Below are 27,984 nucleotides of genomic sequence, written 5' to 3'. Positions count from 1 at the left end.
TGGCAACAAAGGCCCAACTATAAACACATTCTGATTCTGGGGCATTGGCTGTTAGAGATGAAGGAGAAATGAAACCATATCTGAGCCAGTGACCGATTAGCGAAGACATCAATGTATCTTAGCCAGATAGTTGAAGAATAGTCGTTACATAATTTTTTTTTCCCCCATTCTCTGTAAAAATTGGCCAGAGGGAGGCAAGAATGTACATTTGTACTGTTCCGTCTATCTGTTTTATATGTAAGTGAAAGTGATTGAAGTCTTTTGAAAGAATCATCATCTGTTAAGCAGACCTCTCTCTTCTGGATGTTATTAAACATTCGTTTTTGGTATCTTGCCCAAAAGGTACAAATAGTATTCTAAAAGTGAGTAGTCTAAAAGTGAGTAGATTTGAGATTCATATAGTAGGATGTGCATGCCCCTAGTGTGTTGAAGAGTAGTATTTTCCCGGTGTGAGAAAGATCTGTCTTAAGAGAAATAAGATGGGACCATTTTGAAAACTATATTTTAAAATTCGCTAGATTATCTTCATCTCACTGGAGAGTCGCAAGCATTTAGAAGATTGGTTATGGAAGTTCTTGAAATTTAAGTAATTTGAGCTCTACAAAATGATCTATGAAGAAGCAGAATGAAACACACTGCCATAATTAAAACTGGATAAGATTGCTCTGCTGTGAAACAAGTGACAGAATTCATATCGATGATCACTAATTGGTGGGACTCTAGGTAGTGAAGAAGTTGACCATTGAAGAATTGAAGTAAGGAAACTGGAATGATAGTGTAATGGCTTACTTTATTCTCCCTTTTAGGGATGGCCTGTGTGTATGTAGACTTGCTTCTATGCTATTTGAATAGATGCCATTTGATTGTGATAGTTGGAATGGGATATAGAGTAGGTAGTGCAAATTTTGATCGCAATTGGAAAGGTATACCACCAGGAAACTTGTTATTGAGAATAATGAGGACTTTTCTGATCTATTTCTCACAAAAAGACAGAGGTGGCATGTAGTGAGCTGTGTTTAGTATGGTAGATGATGTTTTCATTAGTTCAATGCTCTGTACAAGCATTGTAGAGAAGTTTTCTGCATTTAGCTTTCTGTCATTTGGATTTGTCCTTTTTTTGACAAATATTGTAGTATAGGCTGGCTGAGAAATTGAGGTTTTTGAATTTGAGACATGCAGAATTTTATTTTGGACTGCTTTAGTACACTCTTTGGAGAACCAGTGCTAGGTTAGGTTGGTAGTCTTGTATGGATTTGGGTATGGAGGCCCTCATTCTTCCAAGGATCATTTCAGATTTTCAATCGCAAATGAAATGCTGTCATTTTCCCACCTTCCTATTATTTTAACTTCTGGTTTCAGATCTCATCATTATCAAATTCCTGATATGTATCCTCAGATGATCTCTTGTAACCATTTTAATTTTTGTTATGAGGCACTGCTTTTCCATTCTGTTTTTATTATAGATTTCATTATGTTAATTTGCACTGGATGACATTAGTCTTTATTTTATCAGTCTAGCTTTGTTAATATTTTTATTATAAGATGTTCATTTATTTGCACTTAGAAGTCAAAACCAGATAATTTAGAAGAGATCTCCATGCATGGCCTCCAAGGAATGTTGAGAACAAGCTAAGGCTTCTGATCCAGAACCAAATCCTCAGCTTCTCATAGTGCACATTGTTAAGTCATTTAGATTTCAATAAGGATGGGGTAGCAATTTGGGACTTAGTCATTTAAATTGTATTCTGTAATGGATTGAATCACAGCAAAATATGGTACAGTGTGATAAAAATAGCTGCTAGAGTATTGCCCAATAAACAGGATCCTTCTGTATTCATTGGAGAACCATGGCGAACATATGAAAGTCAGCTACCAAAGCAAACTTGACATCAGCAGAATTGAATAGACACCATCAACAGAAGATTCACTGGAGAAGTGGTGATCATATATCTGATCTTAATACTGTAATGGGTTATAATCTTGCACATGAAAAGATAACTATTATTCAAATACAACAGTGCATATGCTATGAATTTCCTTCATTCATTCATTCTCTTACATTGGTGGTTTGTGAGATGCCAACCAGAATATCTGTATTTACACTATAGTATGTTAAGCAAACTTTTTTTTAACTGTGGATATGTGTGTTTATTACATTTTCAAGAAATTAGTTTTTTGTACTATCAAACCAATTGAGCTGTTTTCACAGGGTGATAATAGTACTATACCTATTCTCTACATCTGAAAAACATGTGCAGTAGCTATGTAATATTCCTTCACACTTCATTTCCAACTGAACAAATTTTTCTCCTTCATTCTCTCCTGCTGCTGCTGTGTTTAGGAACAGTGTATCTTTATTTCCTAAGGAATAAAATCTATGGGTCTTCAAGTGCATTGGTGACATGTTTCTTTGTTCTCAAGTTTCTGCATCCACAGAGCCAGTGTACTATAAGTTGGTCAATATCTTTTCTCTAAGAGAAATTAACCAAATATGCTATCATACTGAAAGCTTTACATCCAATTTTTTGTAGTACAGTAAACCCTTGTTGAACGCAGATTTGCAGAACGTGATTTTGCACATACGCGTTATCTTAATCGTTTCCATTTAATTTGTCCAACGCTAGAATTTCATTCATACGTGGTACTCTGCAGAACATCAGCTGGCAACCCTGCTTGGCGCTGCCTACTAGCTGAATGACCCAGGCTGAGTTGCGATCATTTCACTCACATTAGCAGAGCTGTAATCATGTATTTATCAGTGTTTATCCTCTTCTCCTTTTGCATTTGTATTTCTTTTAATTTCAAAAATTCAATATGACATCTAACAGGAAGAATGAAGATGATAAAGATGCAAAATTTTGACATTATCTTAGAAAATTAAAATTTTAGATAAGTTGAAAAATGGTACACGTGTTTCATCGCTTGCAAGAGAACTAGCTATAAACGAATCAAGCATAAGAACAATACAGGAGAATGAAGAAAAGATTCGGTCTAGTGTCAAAGCTTCAGGCGATACTTCGACAAAGGTTGCTCAAGTTTCAAGAAGAATTCCACAATTGGAAAAGATGGAAAAAATATTAATAGCTTGGATTGACAATCAAGTAATGAAAAAGGCTCAGTTGTGGATGGTGTTGCTATTCGAAACAAAGCTTTAGATTTGTTTTCTTTCGTTTTAAATAAAAATGGCCAATCTTAAGAGAAAATTGACTTTCAAGCAAGCAAAGGTTGACTTGAAAACTTTAAGCGTCGTTTTAATTTGCACAATGTAAAGCTTCAGGAAGAAGCTGGCTCTGCGGATAAAGAAGCAGCAGAGAAATTCAAATCCTAATTTTTGAAATTCATTGAAGAGAGGGGTTACGTTCTGCAACAAGTTTTCAATGGGGATGAGACGGGCCTATTTTATAAGCAAATGGGACAACGAACCTACATCACAAAGACACAAAAGGTTGTCCCAGGTTTTAAAGCTTTTAAGGATAGACTCACTTTGCTTTTTTGTGGAAATGCATCAGGCGACTTTAAGTGCAAGCCTCTGCTCATTTATCAATCTAAAACGCCTCGTGCATTGCAGGGAAAAAACTTTGAGCAATTGCCTGTTGTGTGGAAGTGGAATAGAAAAGCTTGGGTAACAAAAGCCCTCTTTAATAACTTGTTTGAAAATTCATTCGTTAAAGAAGTCAAACATTACTTAGAACAGCAAAACCTCTGCTTTAAAGTTCTCCTAATTCTCGATAATGCTAAAGGACACGATGCTGAAGCCCTCACAACATTGCATCCAAATGTAGAGGTTTTATTCCTCCCATCTAACACCGCTTCCTTAATCCAACCAATGGATCAAGGGAACATGAAAACATTCAAAGCCTATTATGTGAGGCATGTTTACACCTCTGCAAATAAAGCATTAGACGAAGGAAAGCACGACACGCTAATGGCATTTTGGAAGTGATTCGACATAAGCCACTGCATAGAAATGTGATTAAACTTGCATGGGAACAAGTGAATTCATCAACATTGAATGCTTGCTGGCATCAGCTCTTGCCAGAAGTTGTCAACAATTTTAAAGGATTTCCATCGATTGAAAATGAAGCCAAAGAAATCGTACAAATTGCAAAAGCAATTGGCGGTGAAGGATTTTCAGATATGGAAGAAGGCGAAGTCAAAGAATTAATCGAGAATGACGAATGAAGAATTGGATGATCTTGTAACACCAGCCGACAGTGAAAGCAGCGATAGTGAAGAAGAAGATAAAGTGCCTTTAACTTACAAGAAGTTAAACGAATTATTAAAAACGGCACAGAACTGTCTGATTTTGCAATGGAGATTGACCCAAATGGAAAGAAGAGGACACTTTATGAAAGGCATTGAAAAACTCTGCGCTCCTTACTGCGAAACTTTTAAAGAGTTGCGTCAGTCATTGTCCCAAGCAAAAATCACTAGCTTTTTAAAAAAAAAAATAATTGTATCATGTACCTACTTATTAAGCAGTAATAAAAATCCTTTCAACTAACATTTGTTTTATTTTTCCCTTTTAATTACAACAATATTTAGGTTAGTTTAAATTATACATACATACTTTCTTAATCTGAACTATATCTAACACATTTTTTTTCATAGAAAGTTAACTTTGCGGAACGCGATTTTGCCATGTGCGCAATGTATTAATGATGGAACCCCCGCGTTCGGCAAGGGTTTACTGTAATTCCTTACTTGGCATACCAGAATATTACATCATCCTTGGAACTGATGGCTAATTGTTCTATGCATCTGGCTACTTAACTTGTTTCAGTTGATGTACTTCACCTTGAATGTAAGACTAAAAATTTAAATATGTAAATGCTCTTTATCTTACAAGACAGCATTCTGTCCCTTCCTTTTTTTAAGTTCCTTCACTAAATGCACTCCATTTATGCAAGAGTGTTAATTTAACTGATCTTTGCTAAACTTTTTTTTTCATAAACAAACTTCAGAGCACAAAAGGATGAGCAGATGAGATTAAAGATCTCCCATGACACACCTCCTTTAATCATGACATTATATTTATACAATGGTATTTGTATGGATGCTTTTCAATTATGCTTTATAAATCTTGCTCTGATGCTAGATGTAGTGCAGCATTTAGTAACCATTTTATAAATTGAGATCTCATCTGATTTTTCCAACAGTCATTTGGAGCTCTAACTACTTTTATTTTAAATATGGTTTCTGAAAATCAACTGAAGCTCTGTTCTCAAATAGTTAGTTATTTTTATTTATGCATTGTGCACTTTGGAAGAAAATTATTCCAGTTTGTTGTTAATAATAATAATAAAAAAAAAAGAGCTTTCTTTTTCCCTCTTAGGTGAGAAAAGAATTGGAAGCTAGGGATGCTGGTATTGAATTTGTTCCATTTGAAGAATTAACAGGTGCTGCTCAACATGATGATTTACAGCAAACCAATGAGAATTCTGTATCTAATTCTGGCGTTTTTAAAGATAATGAAACAGTTCTTCTGCATTTACCAGATGTTATTGGTAAGGACAATCAAAGTTGTGTTTCCGAATATTCTGATTATACATCCAGAGAACAAGAAACTGAAGTGAAAACTAATCTGATGTCTATTCCCAAACGAGGAACTGAAGTAAAGTTGCTTGAGTTTCAGCTTGGCTTTCATGCTGCTACTCTTGAATGCCAGAAGATTGCTTTAACTGTTCAGTGTGCCAGATGTAAAACTAGGCATGATATATCAATTCCTCCACATCGCAGTAATAGCGTACAGTGCACTAAATGTCATCATACTCAAGAAATCCTTTTCCAACCCACAATGCTTCATCAGTATTCTGCAGTACTGGGATATTTACATTTGAATGGTTGTCAGGCTGTTGATGTACCTATTATGAATTGTGACTTTTCTGTAACCTGTTTCAATTGCTCAAGACATATGAATGCCAATGTAAGTATCTAAGTATTAATTTAAAAGCTTATTTAATGCCTTTATAACATTTTTTGAAAGTTAATAACTATTATTAATTCTCACTTTAATAAAATAGTAGCAGTGCTTCCCAAACTTATGGATACCAAGACCCCCTTTGCAAAAATTAAAATATTTAACGGCCCCCATCGGAAAAAAAAATCGTAATACAGACATATTATAATATTTATTGTATTTATATTCAAGATTTTGCGTTTGTAATTTTTTTGTGCTTCTTATCAATACCTTTTGAAATGAAACTTATATGAATAAGCATATATTTATTAATATTCATTAAGCACCGAAATATGCAAGAAACAAAATTTGTGAACCAACACCAATGTGCGATTTTTTCCATTAAAATAAAAGAACAAAAAAGAAATAATAAAAATTAAATGTTTCTTTTAAGATAAAAAAAAATCTTAAAACATTTTAAATTTGTTTTCATTATTTACCTCCCCCCCTCAACAAAACGTATGGCCCCTAAGGCAGCTGCGACCCCCAGTTTGGGAAGCGCTGGTTTATAGAACAAACTATTGAAAAGTACCAGACAGTCTCTAAGCAGCAGTGCTGTTTTAAAAGAAATTTAATGGTTGCTAAACTTTTTGCAACAAACTATTTCTTGTAAAAATAAATAAAATAAAATAGTGAGAAGTCATTGTAAAATATAGTTAACTGTAAACGTAATGACTAACAATAATATTTCAAGTTTAGTGGTTTTAATTTCAGCTAATGAATCATGTTTTCTAATGCTGAATAATCCATTTTTAGGTATCCTCTGTGCTTAAGTAAGAGTGTTTTTTACAAAATATTATCGTAAAACAAGTTTCTTTTTTGAAATGTTGCATTTCCTTAATTTTGCAGGGAATTCACTATGGACAACCACATATTACTTGGTGCCTGTTTTGTAATAGCAAAATGTCCATATTTGCAAAATCTGTCAAATTTCATCAGTTGCAACCTGCTGAACAACTTTCTTGTAAGTTGTATATATAATTTTTTTTTGACCAAAGTGAAATTAATAGTATGTATTTAGAAAATGTTATATAATTAATGAGAATTTTTTAATAATTTTCCTTCTTTTTTGTTTATTTTTTATTTAATTCATTCTAAATGACATCAACCTGTGATTAAAGAGAATGATTTGAGCTTAGTGACTTAAGACATAATCGAAAAGATATTTGAATTATTAGTTTTGAGTTAATACAACCTTAATCTAGAACTGTTTTTATTGTCAAAAATTTAACACTTAATGAAAAGTGAAATTCTGATGTAATGTTGAGATTCCACAGAATATCTTCTTGACTAAATATTGCTACCAAACTACAATTATTTTAACTCTTGCCTTAAAATTTAGTGCTGTTCACAGTAAAGAGTTACTTGAACAAGTCCTACACAACTTATCTTGCATGTATAAACTTCTTTTAATATGATTGGATTCTTTTTCTGTCTTCTGGCTTTTCAAAATTGCTTCCAAAGCATCTTCATTTGAAATTACATTCAGCCCTTCACATATAATCTGAAATAGATGTACATTTGTACCTGTACTTCATATTGTTTATCAAGGATTGAAGTAAACACCATAATATTAATAATAAAATGACTACTTGGCCTTTTTCATTACATTAATCTCTTTCCATAGCACTAATGATATTTTTAGCTCAGTATTGCCATCAATTGAAAACGTAGTTAACTGCTAATTATACGAAGAGCCAAAGGCTTCAATTCGGCCACATATAAACTTATTTAAGTTAAGGGATATTACATCCCATATTGTTTCATAACCAAATAAGAAACTCAAAGAGTTTCATGCTGAATATAGTAAATATATAAAGTTCGGCAAGTTCAAGCGTAAGCAAATACCTGGATAGTGTTACAACTATCCAGGTATTTGCTTACGCTTGGACTCGCCAAACTTTATATATTTGCTATATTTGGCTATGAAACAATATGGGATGTAATATCCCTTAACTTAAATAAGTTTATATGTCGCCGAATTGAAGCCTTTGGCTCTTCGTATAATTAATAATTTATTAGGACACCTTCTTGGCAATTCTCCTAGTAGGGTATATGTAAGTTCTGTTTGCTACAAACTTGGTATTTCTAGGTCTACTTACTCACTGATGAGACCTCAATAAAGGTTGAAACCGGTCTGGGTAGTGACCTTCTCTCACTCATAATGTAGAACAGTAATACAGCTCCTAGGAGCTGGGTTTCACATTATGGGGAAATATCAAGAATAGTGATCGGAGCTTGCTCCACCCTTACCATGAGTTGCCTCAGTGTTTCACTCCCTAAAAGGGTCAGTTGTAACACTATCCAGGTATTTGCTTATGCTTGGACTCGCCGAACTTTATATATTTACTATATTCGGCATGAAACTCTTTTAGTTTCTTATTCAGCTATGAAACAATATGGGATGTAATATCCCTTAACTTTAAAAAGCAGTTAACTGCATTTACTAGCAGCATCATGCTTAGTGTTCCAAAGTTGTTCATTCACTCGTGGATATGTTTCTTTTAAACTTAAACAGCACAACAGCCATGTTGAAGTGGACCACTATATGCCACGGTGTTGATGACTTTAGACCGCATATCTAAAAATAAATATCGCACAAGAGTTGAACTATTACCATCTTGGTAAAATCTAAAAGAATTTGGTGGCGAATCCAACCTAATCCTTTTGCCGCTCTATTATAAAAGGAAGCAGTGTATCAAATTAGATTATAGTACTTATGTGCGAGTTTGATTGGGATTTCCAGGTGTAGAAAGAGCTAATCAAAATTTGATGGTTTATTGCCATTTAGGTGAAATTTGTAAAATGGATTACAGTCAAATTTAGGCTAGTTATGATTAGGTCTTCTATTGTTGCTTAAGTCTTCATTCAGTTTTTTTAATAGTTTTTTCAAGTCTGATGGTTTCTTATTTCATTTCTAATAGCATTTTGAAAAGGACAAAAAATGCTACCATGTGGTAAGTACTTCTTTTCCAGCTACTATCCTTTTGTAGACTGAAAAAACTAACGAAGGAGGGTGATAGAATTATATATGTAGAAAGTTTTTTACCTTGGGCATAATATATGTTAAAGATACCAAGCTATTTTAAATATATAAACCTGGTTTTTTACTCCATTTCCCAAGTAACCAAACAGACAAGTCAGTCACGTTTGCACCTGCAAGTGTTGCAAGTCTAGCTGACCCTACACGTAGTGCAAGTTTACCATGAGTTGCCTTGACTTGCACTACGTGTAGGATCAGCTAGACTTGCAACACTTGCAGGCGCAAACTTGACTGACTTGTCTGTTTGGTTACTTGGGAAATGGAGTAAAAAAACCAGGTTTATATATTTAAAATAGCTTGGTATCTTTAACATTATATATATATATATATATATATATATATATATATATATATATATATATATAAACAAACAGCTCTTGTAACATAAGCCAAACTTTTTGGAGTGTTATTTAAATTGTTCTGGAATCAAAAATTTGGGTCCAGCATAGTCTGTGGCAAGATTGAATGAAGTGAGCTCTCTCTTGTAACTAACTGGTTGGCCAAAAGCCAAGAACAGTTAATGTCAGAGCAGTAAACTTAAATGTTTCCTCTTTACTAAGTGAATGATTAATTTTTAATAATTTAATTTTAAAATTTAATAATTTTTTAAATCTAAGAAACAGAAATACAAAGGTTCTTAATTTTCTTATCTTTGCTATTTTTTTTTTTTTTTAATATAAGATGCTAAAAAGTTTTTTGTTTTTGCCAATAAGTTAATTTAGCTGAACAGCCAGTTATCATTTGTATATCACCTTTCAGTAAACAAATTGGTTCTGACTTAACAGCAGATGGGCTTATTATTTACTATTTGTGTGCTCTAGCACTTTGCCACACTATCCTTTTGAAAATTGTTAGTTTTATGATCCAAGAAAGATGAGCTGAATAGTTCTTTATTGACAGAATGGCTAACTGTAGCAGTTAACTTTTGATATTTGGTCTTTCTTATTTTTAAATTGCTTCTGCAAAACATTTTATTTATTTGAATAAATTTCTAATGAATTAATTTTGTATTGGGATTATAAATTTTAGCTTTGTTTTGGTTTTTTTATGCATTTTGTGTTTTTTTTTTTTTTTTTTTTTAATTTTTATAGTGTATACTATACATTAGCAGTTTAACATTTTTTCACCTGGTGTTTGCTTTTCACTTTTCAATGGGAATAATGAATTATCTGAATGCCTTTTGCTAGCAAGTATTTTAAGTGAAGTTGGTTTTCTTTTATTATAAACTGTACAATAAATTTAAGTAAAACAGAAAACTTAGCTTTATGTATTTTGAAAGTTTTTCCACTTGATTATACTATAAATTAAAGATGCCAAGAAGTTATATTCTTGGTTTCATCCTTCATCCAAGTGTAATCAAACAAAGTTTACATGTGAAGTGACTTCACGCACAAACTTTGTTTGCTTATACTTGAATAAAGGATGAAACCAAGAACATAACTTCTTGGCATCTTTAATTTTTAGTTCTATGTAGGCATTTAGTACAACAAAATTTTATGAATGAATTAACCAAGTGGAGACCAGCATGTGCAGTTCATGTACTATAGGATTTTTGTACCTTGCTTTAAATCCTTTTCTTTCTTAACTGGTGTTATATACAATATACTTGACATTTTATATACAGGGTGACCCAGAAGTAATAGGACAGAGCATCCACATCAAAGCAAAAAAAATTATTGGCAGAACATAATGCAATGTATATGAGGAATATAATATTTAGACAAACAATGAAACACAGGCTTGTTACAAAAATTGTTTCAAAAATTATAGAATAATCATGAAATTTAATTACTGTTGTTGTTATACTGGCAACTACTGTATTATTTCTAGGCCACCTCTTACATTGCCCCCACACACATGAAGTCACAAAATCTTTACTAAAGGTTCTGTGTAAGGGCAAATGGTCGCGGAGGAATGTGCTTTCAAACAGCTGTAGGTTTTTTGATCCTTGGAAAATGATGAGGAAAGGTTATTCTAAAGAACAAAGCATTCTTATGGAGGTTTATTTATTTTTGTGCACTACTACAAATGTGAGAATGGTATTTTAACATTTGACAAATTCATGAATTATATAATGCTAGGAGTTGCACTGGTAAGAATTATTATCTGGAATTGAAGATGCTATCAAGCTTCTTTTGAGGATGCCATAGATATGTAATGAGTTTATATTCTAAAAGGCTAGAGGTGAAGTTAGTTCAAGAACAGATCATGATCCTGACTAGAGATCTGATATTATCAAAAGTAACTGGGAGTAAAGTGATCTTCTTATTATAAAAAAGTAACTGGGAGTAAAGTGATCTTCTTATTATAAAAAAGTAACTGGGAGTAAAGTGATCTTCTTATTATAAGAGAAATAAGATAGGACTATTTTTTGGTAGTGTTGAAGCTCACTAGTTTATTCTCATGTAGAATGGCAAAATCAGTATTTAAGATATGCTTCTGGATGATCTTGAAGCTTGTCATTTGTTTAGCATGGGTTTTCAGATATTGAAGGAAAGGTCATCAGAAAAATATAGATAGGAATTGTGATCAGTTAGAGAAGGTCATTGACATAGGAGGAAGAGTCTGTGTGAAAGCACAGATCTCAACATTCCTAGAGAAATCTGTGTTCAGAATTCTATAAAGATTTCTGAATGGCAGTATGAACAGAAAAGAAACTGATGATCCAATCAAAAAAAAAAAAAGGAATGAAGACTGACCATAAGCTGGTAGGTTGGTAATGAGGCTTCAGTGCCAGAACTTGAATATCCTGAAAATTGTCAAGAACAACCACATGTGTTTATAGACTTTCTGCATCTTGTGTCTAAAGGTGAATTTCAAACACAAAGAAAGTGATCAAGATGATTCATTTGGATGACTGGCTTTTTTCCCTTCTAGGAGATGAGCTGGATATAAACTTGCTTCCTTGTTATTGAATACCAAATATAACAGCTTGAATAGGTGATAGAAGATGAGTGCTAATTCTGTAGTTCAGATTTTGAGCACATTTGGGGAAGGGGGTATTATCTGAACCAGAAGCATTATTGGTAATAGAGGAACATATGAACTTTTTTTGAAATCATTGTTGGAATAGCTTTATTTCTGAAACAATCTTCTATACTTAATTTCTGATTAATTATAAATGGTTTAGGAATCTAATTGCAATAAGATCACATTTAATGAGGTTGTGGTGGTTGTTATTGTAGTTTATACCCCCCCCCCCCGTACACATTCAAGGTCACAACCTATAATACAACAGTGCCGTGTGTGTGTGTGTGTGTGTGTGTGTGTGTGTGTGTGTGTGTGTGTGTGTGTGTGTGTGTGTGTGACCAAATGGTTAGGAAGAAAGAAGAAATCTCTTAATGTGTTTCTTGAAGAATTGGGTATTGTATTTATGGGGGAAAATGGTATAGGAATGTTCTGTTCCAAGGAACAGAGGTAGATGGAACAAAACTATGGATAGGATTTGAGGGTAGAAAAGTCATTGATGTATAAGAGAAAGAACATGGGGAAAACACAAGGTTTTGAGATACCTGTATTGATAAATCTGATGAGAGGAAACTGTTCGCCGTGACACAGCGAATGACCGAAGAGGAAGCTGACAATCCAGTCACAGAGGGTAGGAGGGAGACCATAAGATTATAGCTTTGGTAAGAAAACCTCAGTGTCAGACATGAACAGATGCCTTAGAAATATCAAGAACAACCACATCAGTTTCTTCGACCTTTTCCATAGCTTGTTGGCAAGGTTAGGAAATCTACTGTGGAATGAGTAGTGGAGTCCATGTTACCAATCACTAATTAATTGGTGGGGGAGGGGTCGATTGAAACCTCAATGCTGTAATCAGGTTCAACACACTGACCTCAAGATCCCCTCCTGTCACATGCTGCTTAAGGAAGTTGCCTTGCAATAGTTCAATAAACTACATCTTTCTTCTTGTAGATTTCATGGCTATACAATCAGTGTTTGGATAATTAGTTTCCCCACAGTAATTATTAGTTTGGAAATGCATTTCATTGTCACTAGCAATTGATCCACTACGTCTGATACAACACCCATCATATTTCATCTTGGCCTTCACCTTACACTAAATAGTTTCAAACTTGCCGCTTCATGGAATGTTGTTACTAAAATTACATTCATCCCCTCTTTTTTTGTATCCTTCCTAAAAATGCTGTACATCTTATACACAACTCCAGTTAGTATATCTGTCTCTGGAAGCCAGGTTTTGCTAATGTAAAACAACAGACTTCCAAGGCAATAGAACCAGCCTTTTTTGTTCCTGATATGCTTTGGATTTGTGTACAAACATAAGTTACATCCATTCTTCTTTATCTTTATATATTCACCTTTGTAGTTTGCTTCATTGAGTTGGGTAACTTTCAAGTCTTGATTCATATATAATGTGTCTCATTAGATATGAATTATATTTCAGATTAATTGCATGAGGTAACCTGTAGAGATGTCTGTGGAGTAGGAAAAGAATTAAGAAAATGACACATTTTGATTGTTTTTAACTAGTTTCAAAGTGTTTGTAGTAGTTTTTCTTAATTGGATTTATCACTTCCAATTTCACATGCTGTTCCTCTTGAATATCTCTACTAGAAAAAAACTGGTGCATTGATTATATTCAACATAGAACTGAAATTGCAGTGGGTTACATTTTAGCCCTAATAATCCTTGTAATAGGAATGATTCTACAGCACTTGGTTTAAGAGTCGCTCTTGTGATTTGATTCTTACATTATGCTAATAAATTTGTATATTTGTAGTTTATTAGTACAGAAGTAATAATTTGCTGGTAATGAGATGTTTTTGAGTACTTAGGATTCAACAAAAATTGACACATGAAGTAACTTTATGACTAGACTGCTTGTACAAGGAGATGACTCACGTCGAATTGCCATAATATTCTCATAATGCCTGGCAGTATACATGTCTGAAAAGAAATGTGCTGTGCATTACAGGACACTAGAGCAAGATGATCTAAACTCATCTGTCTCCATACACAAGTAGACTAGACTTGAAGTTGTCACTTCACTTGAGACTTTATTATACTTTGTTAGAAGATGAAACCGATAGTGTAATTTCTTGATATTTTATGGATACTTGTGACATAAAGATTGTATAATATAAGCATGTACACACAAGAAAGATATTTAATTAGCCAAATATTTTGGTCTGAAAATTGCAGACCATCTTCAGTGGCAATACAAGAACAGTTTTAAAATACAAGATGGAATACTAACAATAGATCATTTATAAATAGAATAAGCTGAGTGATGTTATATCACTATTAAAGAGAAATATTTTTAAGCAGAGACATGATTGAATTAAAAATATTAATAATTTCAATAATTTTAAATAACATAAAATTAATATGAATTAATGAGTTATCCTGATTAGACTTTCCCAGATTTTTGATACAGATATACAGTCATTCCGATGGAGTAAGGCCTCTATGCTTTCTTTGAATAAATGGTCAAATTTATAGCAGGATCTATGTAAAAGGAGAGTTTTTGACCAAAGGATGTTGTGGTTAGTTTCTATCCTGTGCTGAGCCAATCCAGATTTTTCGGGTTTGTTGTGATGAATGGAGGATTGATGTTCTTGGATTCTTTTTTTCTAGAGTGTGTCCAGTTTGTCCAACTATGATCTCTCCTATTTTGGACAAACTCGATGCTCTCTAGAAAAAAGAATCCAAGAACGTCAATCCTCCATTCATCACAACAAACCTGAAAGACTCATGTTTAATATGAGTCTCAAACAGGGAAGATTCCGCAGGAATGGAAGGAATGTATGGTAATTCCATTGCACAAGGGTAGTGCAAAGGATGTATCCAACTATCGACCAATTAGTATCTCAGGAGTGGTGGTGAAGATTTTGGAATAATTGATTAGGGCCTCATTCAGAAATGGGTCAACAGTGAATCTCTACTTTGCAATGAGCAATATGGATTTACTTAAGGTAAGTAAATCATGCTAAAACACTAAAATCATGTTTTAGCAACTTGCTCACGTTCTCTAACAATGTTACCATTGAACTAGACAAGGGGAATGGATACACCATGATACTTTTGGATTTTGCTAAGGCTTTTGACAGAATACAACATGTCAGACAGCTGCATAAATTGAAGAAAATGGGTTTGGGTTATACAATATTAGCATGGATAAGAGGATGACTGACTGACAGATATCAAAAAGTGGTACACGGGGGATCTGAGTCTGCAGTGTTTAAGGTAACAAATGGTGTACCACAAGGATCAGTGATTGATCCACTGTTATTCAATCTGTACATTAATGATATCGGGAAGGATTTGACAAGTGACATACAGTTATTTGCTAATGATGCAAAGATAGGTAGTGTAATCAGGAATTCTGCTGATATGTAGTCTTTACAGAATGGTTTGAATAGGCTGGAATTGTGGGCATGAGAAAATGGGTGTCAGTTCAATGTCAGTAAATGTAAAGTCATTCACTTCGGCATGATTAAATATCCAATGTCATATTATGTTGGTGGGATGAGGCTAGGGATCTTGGAGGGTTAATAGATAGGAAGTTGAAGTTTAGGGCCATGTGGCAAAGATTGCAAATACAACTCAAAAGATAATTGATGCTGAAATGAATGTTTACATGTAAAAATAAGGATGTTATTTTGCCTCTTTACAAGGCCTTGATAAGACCTCACTATTGTGCACAGGTCTGGTCTCCTGGTTTCTGTTGTGATTCTGATATATTGGGGAGAGTACAAAGGAGAGTGTTAAAAATCAGGATTGTGGAATACTGATGATGAAGACAGATTGAGAATTTGTAGACTGCAAACAGGAGAAAGAGGGGTGATGTGATTGAGACTACAAACTTCTGAAAGGGTCATACAGGATTTCAATTTATGGAGGGTGGGGAAAGGACGAGAGGGCATCCTTGGAAGCTGAGAATAAAGGCCGCCAAGAAGGGTGTGAAGGCTAGATTTTTCTCTCAGAGGGTGGTGCATGATTAAAATGGATTGCCATTGGATGTTGTGAGTGCAAGCAGTGTGAATGAATTCAAGATAGCTGGTGTGTGTAGTATGTGGCCTCCCTCGATGAGTCTGACTCCCTGGAGGTCTCTCTCTTAATAATAAATTATATATATATATATATATATATATATTTTTTTTTTTTTTTTTTTTTTTTTTTTTTAATACACAGTTCAAAAGTTAATGAATTAGAATTGGTAAAGTTAATAGAATTATAAATTTAGGAGCTGGAAGTCTGGAATCATTTGAAAAAAAAAAAAAAAAATTGGTACCACTAACTTTGTAATAACTTTCATTATGCTAGATCAGAAGCAAAGACATTATGGGTTAACTTTTATTATTGACTGAAGGAACTTCTGGGTGTGTTTTTTAGCTGGTTTCTGGATTAGTCTATTTTAGCACAGGAAGTGTTTTCCCATATTCTTTTTGCTCATAAGTCTACAAATCATGGTTAGATATGAATTAGACTACCAATGATGACAGGTGGAAACAGACTGCTTAGTAAATTCCAAAAGTTAATGCTAAAAGAATTTTTCTACTCCTTTTGGAAAATAAAAGTTTGAGAATTTATTTTATTTTTAAAAAAATATATATTAAGAAAAAATTTTCTCTCTCATCCTGTGTGTGTATGTATTTATTTTTTTTTTCCCTTTCTCCAAACAAGTTGGAAGACATATTCATCAAATTAAGCTGGAAAACAAGAACAAGAAAGTCAAAGATCCTGCTGTTCAAGAAGGGAAACCTCTCCCAGAAAATGGAATTTGTAAACATTACAAGAAAAGTTTTCGTTGGCTTCGGTAAGCTATGTTGCATTTCATGATTATTTTGACATGTCAATATATGTATGTCCATGTCAACTTCTGTTTCTGTTGTTGAAATGGAAGTTGACATACTTTGTAGTGTTTTAGAATTATGAATGCTGTAAAAACCAAGCAAATGGTTTGAATAACATATGGTACTAGATGTTGAAAGTTTATTTTTCACTAGGTTAGACTATAATAAATTTAATTTAATCCTTTATCCCAGTGAGAGCAAACAAAGTTTGCACCTGAAAATATCTTCAGGACTGAACATAGTGTTGTATATTTTACCTGGGTAAGTAGTACAACACCAGGCAACTTGGAGCAAAGGTGGAGCAAGCTACCAACACTCCTATCCCAGTATCTCCCATAATGCAAAACACATCTCCTTGTGGATATGCATACTGTTATGCATTAAGGGATTGGCCACTACCCAGACTAGTTTGACCTTTATTGAGGTCTCTTCAATGGGAGCCAGGCCCAGAGTTGGAGATACCAGGCAGAAGCAGTAGCAAGGTCATCTTTACCTATAGGAGTTGCCAAAAGGTTTGCCACCTTTTTTTTTATTAAATTACTCTGGATTTAGAGAAAGATGTTGAAAGTTTATTTTTCACTAGGTTAGACTATAATAAATTTAGTTTAATCCTTTATCCCAGTGAGAGCAAACAAAGTTTGCACCTGAAAATATCTTCAGGACTGAATATAGTGTTGTACTATCTTACCTGGGTAAGTAGTATAACACCAGGCAACTTGGAGCAAAGGGGAGATACTCAGGAGTGTTGGTAACTTGCTCCACCTTTGCTCCGAGTTGCCTGGTGTTGTACTACTTACCCAGGTAAGATAGTACAACACTATATTCAGTCCTGAAGATATTTTCAGGCGCAAACTTTGTTTGCTCTCACTGGGATAAAGGATTAAACTAAATTTATTATAACATGGTACTAGAGTCAGTTACATTATAGCTTCTGAACATATACCTAACTTCTAGGCAGTGTGTAATGTAACTCATATGCATGACCAGGGCTTGACAAATATTTGTCCATGGGGAGTAGATTTTGCCAGCTGCTGGTGAATAGCTACAGACTGAACAAAATATAATATTTTGTTGTCTCTCAAAACAATTTTTTTTTTTTTTTTTTTTTTTTTTTTTTTTTTTTAACTTGAAGAAAACATGGAAGAATATACATAATATGAAGGCCGATTCTGGTAACAAATTACAGGTATCCCTTGATTAACGCGTATATCAAAATCACGTTAATCAATTATAATAATCAGTGGTAAAATTACTGTTCGTCCATGATCGATTACTATATTAATAATTCGTTTTATATGGTACTCTTTTAGGAAAGATAAAAAATTAATGCAAAATAAATGTTTAATAAATGCTTGTACATACATTAGTTACTACAATTTTTTTTATCAAAAAAGTTATCAAGAGGCGTTTGAACAGTTAGTTATTTTTCTTATCAGCATAAATTCTACGGTGACAAGCAAAATGACTCTCTAGACCTCGGCAAACAAGCATTCTTCGATTATCATCTGGATCCATATCCATTACTTGCTGCTTAAGGGATTCTAAACTCTGAAATATTCCATCCAGTTCTTTGATTGTTATCTCCTTTGGAACCTTATCTTCGCATTCCATTTGTTCGTTGTTCTTCAATTTCGAGAAGATCGTTGTCCCTTAAATCTTTTGAATTTGAATCTAATAATTCTTTAACATCTTCTGCATCAACACCATCAAAACCAAGGTCTTCACCAATTGCAACGTTTTCTTCAACCACATTGTTCAGGAATTTTGAAAACCACCTAAGTCATTACTGCATTCTACAAAAGGTTTTCCTTTTCCAAACAGCTCTCATACAGCTAGAAGACACTTGCTCTCACAAGTCATGAATGTTTTCAATTGCATGTTTAATGTTACATTTTTTTCCAAAATTCTTGGAGCGTAATTGCATTTTCTCCCGTTGTTGTTTCTACTGCCTTTTGAAAGTTGCAGTGATGCCCATGTCCAATGATGTCGTATTTGGTAGAAAGAATAAAACTTTCACGTTCTCACACAGTCATTAAGAGAGTTTGGATGACCAAGTGCGTTATCATCAACGTCATCATGCTTAAGACTTTCTTTCTCTCGGCCAGGAAACATTCCTCAAGGCTTACATATTTTTGCATGCTAAATTTAAAGGTGTGTTTAATTAAAACTCTTGCCACGTATATAAAGGGATTGTTGCAATTAATTTCACTGCGTTAAGCAAGGGATACCTGTATTTTTTCCAAAAAAAGATCGTGTTGGTTTACTGTTTTTCCTGTTCTTATTATTTATTGACTTCTCCTTCTTGAAATGATTCTCATACAAAAAAGATTGTTCTTTCTTGTTACAGCACCACTAATCACATTATGGAATTCATGTTTGATTTATTGGGACATATCATGAACAAAATAGTGGTGGTGGTGGGGGGGATCTCTGGTGAGTTTTTTAGCAAGTAGGAATTTTGCATAATTTGTTGAGCCCTATGCATAGCTAATTGTTGCCTTAAACCATCATCACTTAATTGGTGTAATCCCATGAAAATATGGCATTGAAACTAAAACATTTAAGGCAATGGAAAACTATAATTGCATTAAAAAAAAACCTCTCTGGCCCAGTTAGAACTGTGTTCTTTTGTTGGAAAGACAGGTTTGCATCTTGTCTAGTATATGAGAAATATTTATAAGAGCATTTCAACTGAAGATGAGTTAGAAATATCTTAGAAATGCTAGTTTTTTTTTGTCTGAAAATTTGGGGTGGGGGGGTTCAAACAGACAGCCTTGTTAGAGAATACATGTAGTTAGCAAATAGCAGACCATGATGATATGATTTGAATAGTGGAGATTTTTTATTTTTTTCCCTTCATGCTATTAGATCTGGAACAAATTAAATTCACTTGAAATTCTATTTTAAGATTAAAACAATAACTTCAGAAAATTATTTCCTATATTCAACTCTGTATTATTTTTTGTTCTCATTGTAGGTTTCCATGTTGTGGGAAAGCTTATCCATGCGATTTATGTCATGATGATAAAGAAGACCATGAGATGAAATATGCCACACATATGATATGTGGATTTTGTGCAAAAGAGCAGGTGATTGCTTATTAATCAGTTTTATTGCAGATATAAGATTTATTTCAAACCTGTTATATATGCTTCATGTTTACAAATGGCAGAATAGCTTAATATTTATTAATTTCTTGAGAAAGTCTGCAGATGTCTAGGATGAAACTTTCTGCAAAAATTAGCCCATCTTAGGAATAAGGACAATTTCTGAAATTGTAATTATCACAGTAAAAATGTATGAACATTCTTTCATACAATTTTTATTGTTATAATCATTCTCATCTTACTCTAAAACAGGTATTGATCACTTGCCTGAAAATTCTCTTACATACTGTATCTGTTTGAAGATATTGCTGTTCACAATGATCCCATCTTCCATTATATTGGGCCCAGTTTTCTGTTATGGCCAGGTAACTTTGATTTTCATGAACCTGCTTTATGAGAGGATAATAAAGTTATTCCCCAAAGTCTTCTTAATTTAAAAAAAAAAATTGGGCAGGGGAATACTTACTAATAGTGTCCTTCCGTAATATGTGGAAGTTGTTGTGATTTTTTTTTTTTTTTCATTATTTTTTCTGTTGCACAATTTCAATAGAAATAAAGTTAAGCTAGCTTTTAAGATAACCATAAGATGATTAGATTATTTGTTACGACTAAGGAAAGAAAGAACATTATTATTGTTATTTTGTGGTACATATTCTCATTGATTGTACGAGATATACTGTGCTGTGAAAGTAGCACAGTATTTCATGCTTGGTTTCTAATCAACTTTTTCCTAGATTTACCTATTATCAGATTTCTGATTTAATCACTTCTTGCATTTTGATCTTCTAAAGCACTCTATCAACCCGTATATCCTGGACTTCCTGTAGGTATTTTCTTTCTATTTTTGATTCAAACACTTCTTTTTTTTCCCTCTGTTCCCATTCTGTTTGCCTTATTTATGTTAACATTATGTTAATAATGCAAGTTTATTTGCTAATATCTTCATTTTTAATATGGATCTGCTATTGATGCCATCTGTTCACTCCTAATTTCCTTCAAAACCTAATGTCTTTAGTGTCTAATCTTTGATCAACTGTTTTATTTCTAACCTAACGCTCAGATTTCAACATTTGAACACAGTCTTATATAATGTTGGCATGGTCTTTAGGGTGATTTTTTTCTCTAATTTCATATAAATCCCAGGATGTCTGCAGAAAAGGTTGTGGTCTTTAGGCGAACGTGAATTCAAAATGGGCTTGAAGGCCACTTATGTCACTTATGGCAATCTTGCATTTTGCCATATAACCACTTATTTATTCTGTTATCACATGTTTAACTTTCAATCTTTACTAAAATTATGCCTAAATAGATCAATGCATAATCCCTGCTATAAATATATTGCTGAGAATATTTTTTTTTCTTCATGATAATTTTAGTCTTTATATTGCTGATTTCATACAAAATTATTCAGAACTTCTTTGGAACTTCTTCTGTTTACAGAAGAACTTATGTATTTCAGAATTTCTGTTTCCATCCATTACATTGATGGACTTGAGTCTACCAATGTAAGGGATGGAACTTGAATGCCACATAAGTGACCTTCAAGTCCATTTTGACTATACAAGGTTTACTTTGTTTGCCTAAAGACAACCTTTTTCTGCAGGCATCCTGGGGTTTATATGTTCCATGTTCTTGCAGCCTTTCTTATGTAGGGCAGACATTTCTAGAAGTTTGGAAGTTAGACAGAAACAGCATACTGGTGACATTAATAACAACAGAAGACAGCTTGGGCCTAACTTTTCATTTCTCACACACACACACACACACACATCAATAATGAATGGGATAAGAGCTCCATGCCTTACATAGAAGACAACTTCATTCATAGCATAAAAAGAATCTACTATGATCATCCATTCACAAGGCACACTGAATAGGAATCGAGGATTGATCCTGTCTGATTTGGAAATCGCTCATTAGATCTTTTCGGCCAATTATCTTGCACACATCACTGAACAATAGCTAAACCATGCAAGCTCCCACACTCCACATGGTTGCTATTCTTAGATCACAAAATATGATCTAAAAATAGCAACTGAAAGGATGATTTGTAAAAATTTTTTTTTAAGATGGTTTATGTCAACAGTAGAGAGATCTTCAGAGTAAGAACTTCACGAAGCGCTCCTATCTGTTGATACATATCAGCTCACAGCTTTGACCCTTGAATGTAGCCCAGCATTCTATCATCACAAAAATGAAGTGCCATATTGAAACAGGGTTTCATGATAGCTGAAATAGAACACAAATAAATATCAAAAGAATTTTGGGAGAGTTATAATATTAGATGCTCTAAATTCCCAACCTTTACCAATAAATAACATTGGTAAAGTTTGGGCAAATGTGAGCCAAAAATTATTAACTGCATGGAAAATTTTATGGTCCTAAATTGTGTCTGATTTTAAAGCATTTGAATTCACTAAATGACAACAAAACTGAAGTAGCACAGTTTGCAGCAAATCTCACTGAAGTGATATTTGAAGATCTGGCGGAACGTGTCCAGTCTTATTTCAGACACATTTGAAGAAGAAATCATCAACATTTATGAGGTTGTCATAACTTCTAATACAGACACTACAAAAAAATTCATGATACAAAATCAGATAAATTGTGGATGAAGCACAAAACTGACGTCATCATTTTCTTCATGTGACCCTGAGCATGGCAGTGTTTATGTATTGTTTCTCATATTAAGCTATATGTGTTTATCCTGAATGCGATGTTAAAACCAAAACAGCCAAAAATTCTTTGAGAAGAATGTAACTTGTTCCTCTCCTCTTTCAGAAAAATATCAGGAATCTATCCACTTCACATCAGGCATCCATTTTTTTTTAAAAAACTGTTTGTCACATACCAACAGCAACATCAGGAGAGCAGGTAAAGGTGAGTTGCCTGGATTCTCTCTCAAAAAAAGAAACAGGGAAACTGATCCCTAACCATAAATATTACCACAGAACTGCATCCAGTAAAACTGACTTTCTCTTATAGAGAGTTTCTCTCACCAAATGTGGTACTGTTAGAAGTAATGAATTGTGATTCCATAGAAGAAGTTAATTTGCTTTAGAAAAATTTTCATTCTTAGGGAACATTAGTGACTAGACACAATATCCAAGCTGATTAAGAGATTACTTTGGAAAAGATGAATCCCAATATTTTTTCCTTTGGAGTGAGATCTGTTCTTGATGAAAAAAGATGATTTTCCAGTGAACGTTGCACAAGTAATTCACAAAGTGTTTTTCAAATTTTTTAGTAAGGTGAACAATTTCACTCAATGACAGGACATAATGGAATATTTGTTTTGTGGACTTCAGGAAGTCCATATAACCCAGGAAGATGCATGTGATAAGATTTATTGACCTAATATCTGATTATGCTTTACTGTTATAATGTATAAGTAATTTCACCTAATACAGAATGCATTTTGATTATGCAAAGTGCAGATTATTGGTCTAGAATAGCAGTGTGTCTTCAACACTAAAGTGGTTATCTTGTAACAGGATTCAGTGCAGGAAGATTGAGGAGTAGACATTAAAGATTAGTTTTCAGAAGTCCTTTTCAGTTTCCTGCATTCCTTATAGACTGTGTGGAAGTTTTCTGCTAGTTATCTAGGTTTAGCCTTCAAGCTACATGAAGTAATTCTGTTGTTTCCTGCCACCCATGCTGATGAACTTCTTGAATCAATACAGTGATTTGTGCACATTTCCAAATGGACTTATGGTTCCTTGAAGTAATTCTCTGTGATTTCAAGGATTTCATTTAGAAAGGATTAATCAACTTAAAATGAAAAACTGACTTAAGACCTGAACCAGAGGAATAGCATCATTTATTTAAAATGATGCATCTGTTTATATATTGTTATAGAAGAGTATGTATTGGTTGTTGACTTAATTTTTTTTTAAATGTTGATAATTAAATCCATAAAATGTGTTACATTGATAAGAAACTTCATGAATAGATTCTTTCCTACCAAAAAAGAACAAAAATCCATCTGTTTCAAATATCATGAGTGTAGATATGCTATTACAAAGTCCTGTAAGATTGGTGTTTTTATTTATTTATTTATTGAATGTTTTCTTAAATTAATTGGTGTATCTTTAGTATACTATTATAGTTTTTTAGTGGATTTATTGTATTTAGTGCATTTAGTAATATAATTGTAGAAATATTGTTAGTTTAAGATTGTCTTATAAATAGTGCCAAAAACTCGTCAAAACAAGGCAGTATGAAAAACACAAGTTAACATAGGTGCTGGTAAGAGAAAACTTTGTACCACTGAGCAGAAATGTTAGTGCATTGATGTTGATAATATAATGGGGGATAACTTGATATTTGATATATCCCAATTGAAAGATGGAGAAATATTTAAGGAAACTTACAGGATGAGAAAAATAAGAAGAGGCAGGAAAGTACTGAAGTTGGTAAGAATAATAATAGTAACAACAAGGTAAGTCAATTAGAATATAAGAAAAAGAAGTATTATGACATTTCACTCATGGAATTTGCACTTGCTGATGGAGTCACTACTTTGAGCTTGCCAGGGGAAAAAATTTTTAAATGTGAGAAATGTTCCAGAGAAACAGAAAATAGATATTAGTTCCAACAAGAACTACTATGTATGAGAGTGGATATGAAAAGACTGTTAGAAGAAGTGAGAAAGTAAAAATTGTTGGTTTGCTACTGAAATACGACAGTACAGAGCGAAGGAGGGCTATGATAGTAAATGATTCAATGGTAGGCTGTTTGGAAGAAATCTGTGTTAATTTTTGGATGTGTGGAATGAATTGGATGGTAGAAAGCACTTCTATGAAAGGAATAGCCTGCAGGTGAATGAATTTAGCATCAGGAGCCTGGTAAAGTTACTTAATAGAGTAAGACCTAATGTAAAGAGTCAGTGGAAGCTAGATCATTATGAGAGGATTAGAATGCATGTGCAAGTTTAGCTATCATGTGCAAATGCAATAATATATCATGTTATTTTATATATATGGCAAATGGGTGGAAATGCATGCTTTGGGTACCAACACTTTTGGATGTATCTTGGAAGGGAAAAAGAAAGTTGCCCAATTGGGCCAAGCAGATTTAAGTATAACAAAACGCCAAGTGGCAATTTGTTATGTCTATACACAAATGCCATGAACAAAAAGGCTGAGTTTGTTGCTTTGGTGAATGCATTGTGGACCCCTAAGATTGTTGGCATTAGTGAAACCTGGCTATCAGTCAGATGTAACTATAATAGAGTGTTAAGGGTATGGCATTTTTAGGAAGGACAGAACAGATAGGAGAAGAGGGACTATTACTAATGATATCTGATTTGGGTCCAGTTAGGATAGAATTGCTGGTTAGCCAAACCAAAAGTTACAGCAGTACTCAAAGTAATAGGTAGAAACACCTGAAAGTAGTAATAATGTCCCATGTAGCAGTGAATTTAAAGCCATCTGATGTTGAAGTGGAGGCTAACAGGATGAAATATATGGCGTGGTGTTGTTACAGACCTGGTAGTTCATCTGCTGGAGATGATGAAATGCATCACGAAATTACCTTCATTGGGCACTAAATGAGTAATCATGATTGGGTGACTTCAAGCATTGATTGGGCAAAAGAGAATTCTCATAAAAATGGAGTAGAATTTATTGAGCTGTTACAAGACAACTTACAAGACAGCCTGTGAAAGAAAAGGAACTTGAGGTCAAAGATTGTTAGATTTGATCATTGTCAAAGAGTGTCTGGGCAGAGTTATTACTTTGTATAGTTTTGAATTTCTCTCTCTCATTCAAGTTCTGGCTGGTACAGATTCATTGGAATTCAGTATTTGGAATCCTTATAAAAATCTTTCATGCTATGTCAATTTTTGTTTCACTCTAACCATTTGCATTGGAAAACCATAATAGTTGCTTACAAAATGCATAAGTTTATATATGAAGTGAATGTAAAATATAGTTTTATAATCTTTTGTCCCACTGAACAAAAGGGAAAAAAAATGTTGGGAAATTGTCAGAAGGATTTGTTTGCTTAGAATAAGATGACTTTTCTGTTTTACCAAAAGAAATTGCTGACTATTAAATAGTTTTCACAAACATTTTCATAACTCACTCAGTAGCAATGACTGAAAAAAAAAATCTGGATTCATATCCCCAGCATACTAAATATGTTTATATAGGTATGGAGGTACGTGCATTGACAGACATTATATACATAGACTGGAAATAGTATCAACTACTCTATCATTACCAAAGTTAGGTAAACTTTGGCAATAAAAAGCCAATTGTTTTGTGATAAGAGGTCATTGGACATAATAAAGGAAGACGGAATATTTTCACAAGAATGCATTCACTCGTGATGTGGACTGCTGCAAGCATCCTACATAAAAGTGGAAGCACAACATGCTTTCTGATACTGTGGTCACATATGAAATGAGAAATTATAATTAGTTGTTGGATTTTTTTATATTTAATCTTTTGTGTACTTTTAATGCAGTGTATAGGAAATGAATTAAGATTTTTTTTAACACTACACAAAACTGGCAAACTTATATCACATAAGCACTTGTCCACAGAGACAAGTGCTTATGTCAAGTAATCAAGGAGAAAGAAGAATTCTTTCTTTAACAACTGGAGGTTGTAATTATTGAGAAACACTTAAGGAGGCTGCCCTAGAATACAGAGGTAGATGGAATGAAAGAGGTGGATATTAAGTTAGTTCAAAAGATTTACGGTCAAACAATGATCTTGATGTTAGGATATAGAATAACCAATATACTAAAGACAAATTTCTCAGCAGATTTATTATTTCTAGCTCTCTGATTTGTATGTGATCATATATACAGGGTGGCCCATAAGTCACAATTGGGTTTAAACATTTGAGTTTTTTTATTTATTAATTATTTCTATTCTCTTGTTGTTATAATGAAATACAGAACCTTGAGATTTTTTTTTTTTTTTTTTAGTTATGAGTTATTCACATTTTAAACCCCTTCGTAGCTTATGGGCCACTCTGTATAACTACAACACAATTTAACGATTAAAGAAAATTAAAATTTAATTTTCTTATTAGACTTATTCTAGAGATAAGGAGTGCATTGCCTGTAAATCCAATTTGACCAAAAAATCAGGTGCTCATTGGGAAGGTGGTAAAGGCTGTAGAGACAAACTGAAAATGAATAGGTAGGTTTATGCTATAATCCTCTGTTTTCTGTAGATTTTATTTTGCATATTAATGAAAAAATGTGATATAATATCTAAATTAGTGTTGCCTTAGGAATAACTCTATGGTTCAAAGCCAGATAATGAGAAAGAAACTTCCATACAACCTGTAAGAATGTTGAAGACTGACTGGTGCACTTAACCCCGATGTCTGATCCTCACCTTTCTTCATAAATCCTATTACTCATTATCCAGTTGACACTGAGAAAATAAGGATAGGTTAGCAATTTAGGAGCTAGCTGACCAAATTATTTCTTTAGTAGTCCACATATAAATAAGTATAACATAAATATCCATAAATATCACTTCCCTCTTGGGATGTTCAGTTAAATGAGTCTTATTCATGTTTTGTCATGTAACAAAGGTGAACAGTGAAAAGTTGGCATAAGAAGTATCAGTTGAAAATAAGTGGAGCTGGCAGAAATACCATGTCAACTTTGTTACAAAAGCAAATAAAACAAATGGGGCAGATACTTCTGAATAGTTACTGAGATATTATATTTGTACAATAGCAATCAGCACTAAATACACTTCTTGAATGGCAGGCAGTTTTATATAGTGTGAGAAATATTAAAATAAAAAATTGAACAAACTTATGTGTGCTTGTGGTCTCACAAGAAGAAGAATTCGAGTCATTAGAAAGGTCAACTGACATTAAAAAAAATGCTGCTGCTGCTTGTTGTAGACAAAACATCAGAGTATGAAAGGAATCCCAGACATATAGAAATGTTTTGGGGAAATTTAGAGGAGAGAGAGAGAGCAAAGCTAATAATGATATATGCTTGTATAAAGATCTCTATAAATTTTCACATGGAGAGGATCTGCAAGGAAGGTCTTATTGATTGTTATTGTT

General features: G+C 33.4%; 1 protein-coding gene across 1 annotated transcript in view; it reads left to right on the top strand.

The window, feature by feature from the left end:
* The window catches only part of Rchy1 (Ring finger and CHY zinc finger domain containing 1), a 75,570-nt gene that overhangs the window by 42,404 nt on the left and 5,182 nt on the right, over positions 1-27,984 (top strand). The window contains exons 6-10 of the mRNA XM_090413585.1: positions 5,336-5,926; positions 6,809-6,923; positions 16,659-16,791; positions 19,806-19,917; positions 26,983-27,092. Of these exons, the coding sequence (XP_090269711.1) occupies positions 5,336-5,926; positions 6,809-6,923; positions 16,659-16,791; positions 19,806-19,917; positions 26,983-27,092 (1,061 nt within the window). The remainder of the gene's footprint in view (positions 1-5,335; positions 5,927-6,808; positions 6,924-16,658; positions 16,792-19,805; positions 19,918-26,982; positions 27,093-27,984) is intronic.

This window comes from Typopeltis vanoorti, chromosome 24 (genome assembly GCF_054136105.1).
Source record: "Typopeltis vanoorti isolate ZY-2024b chromosome 24, IOZ_Tvanoo_1.0, whole genome shotgun sequence".
NCBI classification, from domain to species: domain Eukaryota; kingdom Metazoa; phylum Arthropoda; class Arachnida; order Uropygi; family Thelyphonidae; genus Typopeltis; species Typopeltis vanoorti.
This window is presented reverse-complemented; position numbering and strand designations above follow the sequence as displayed.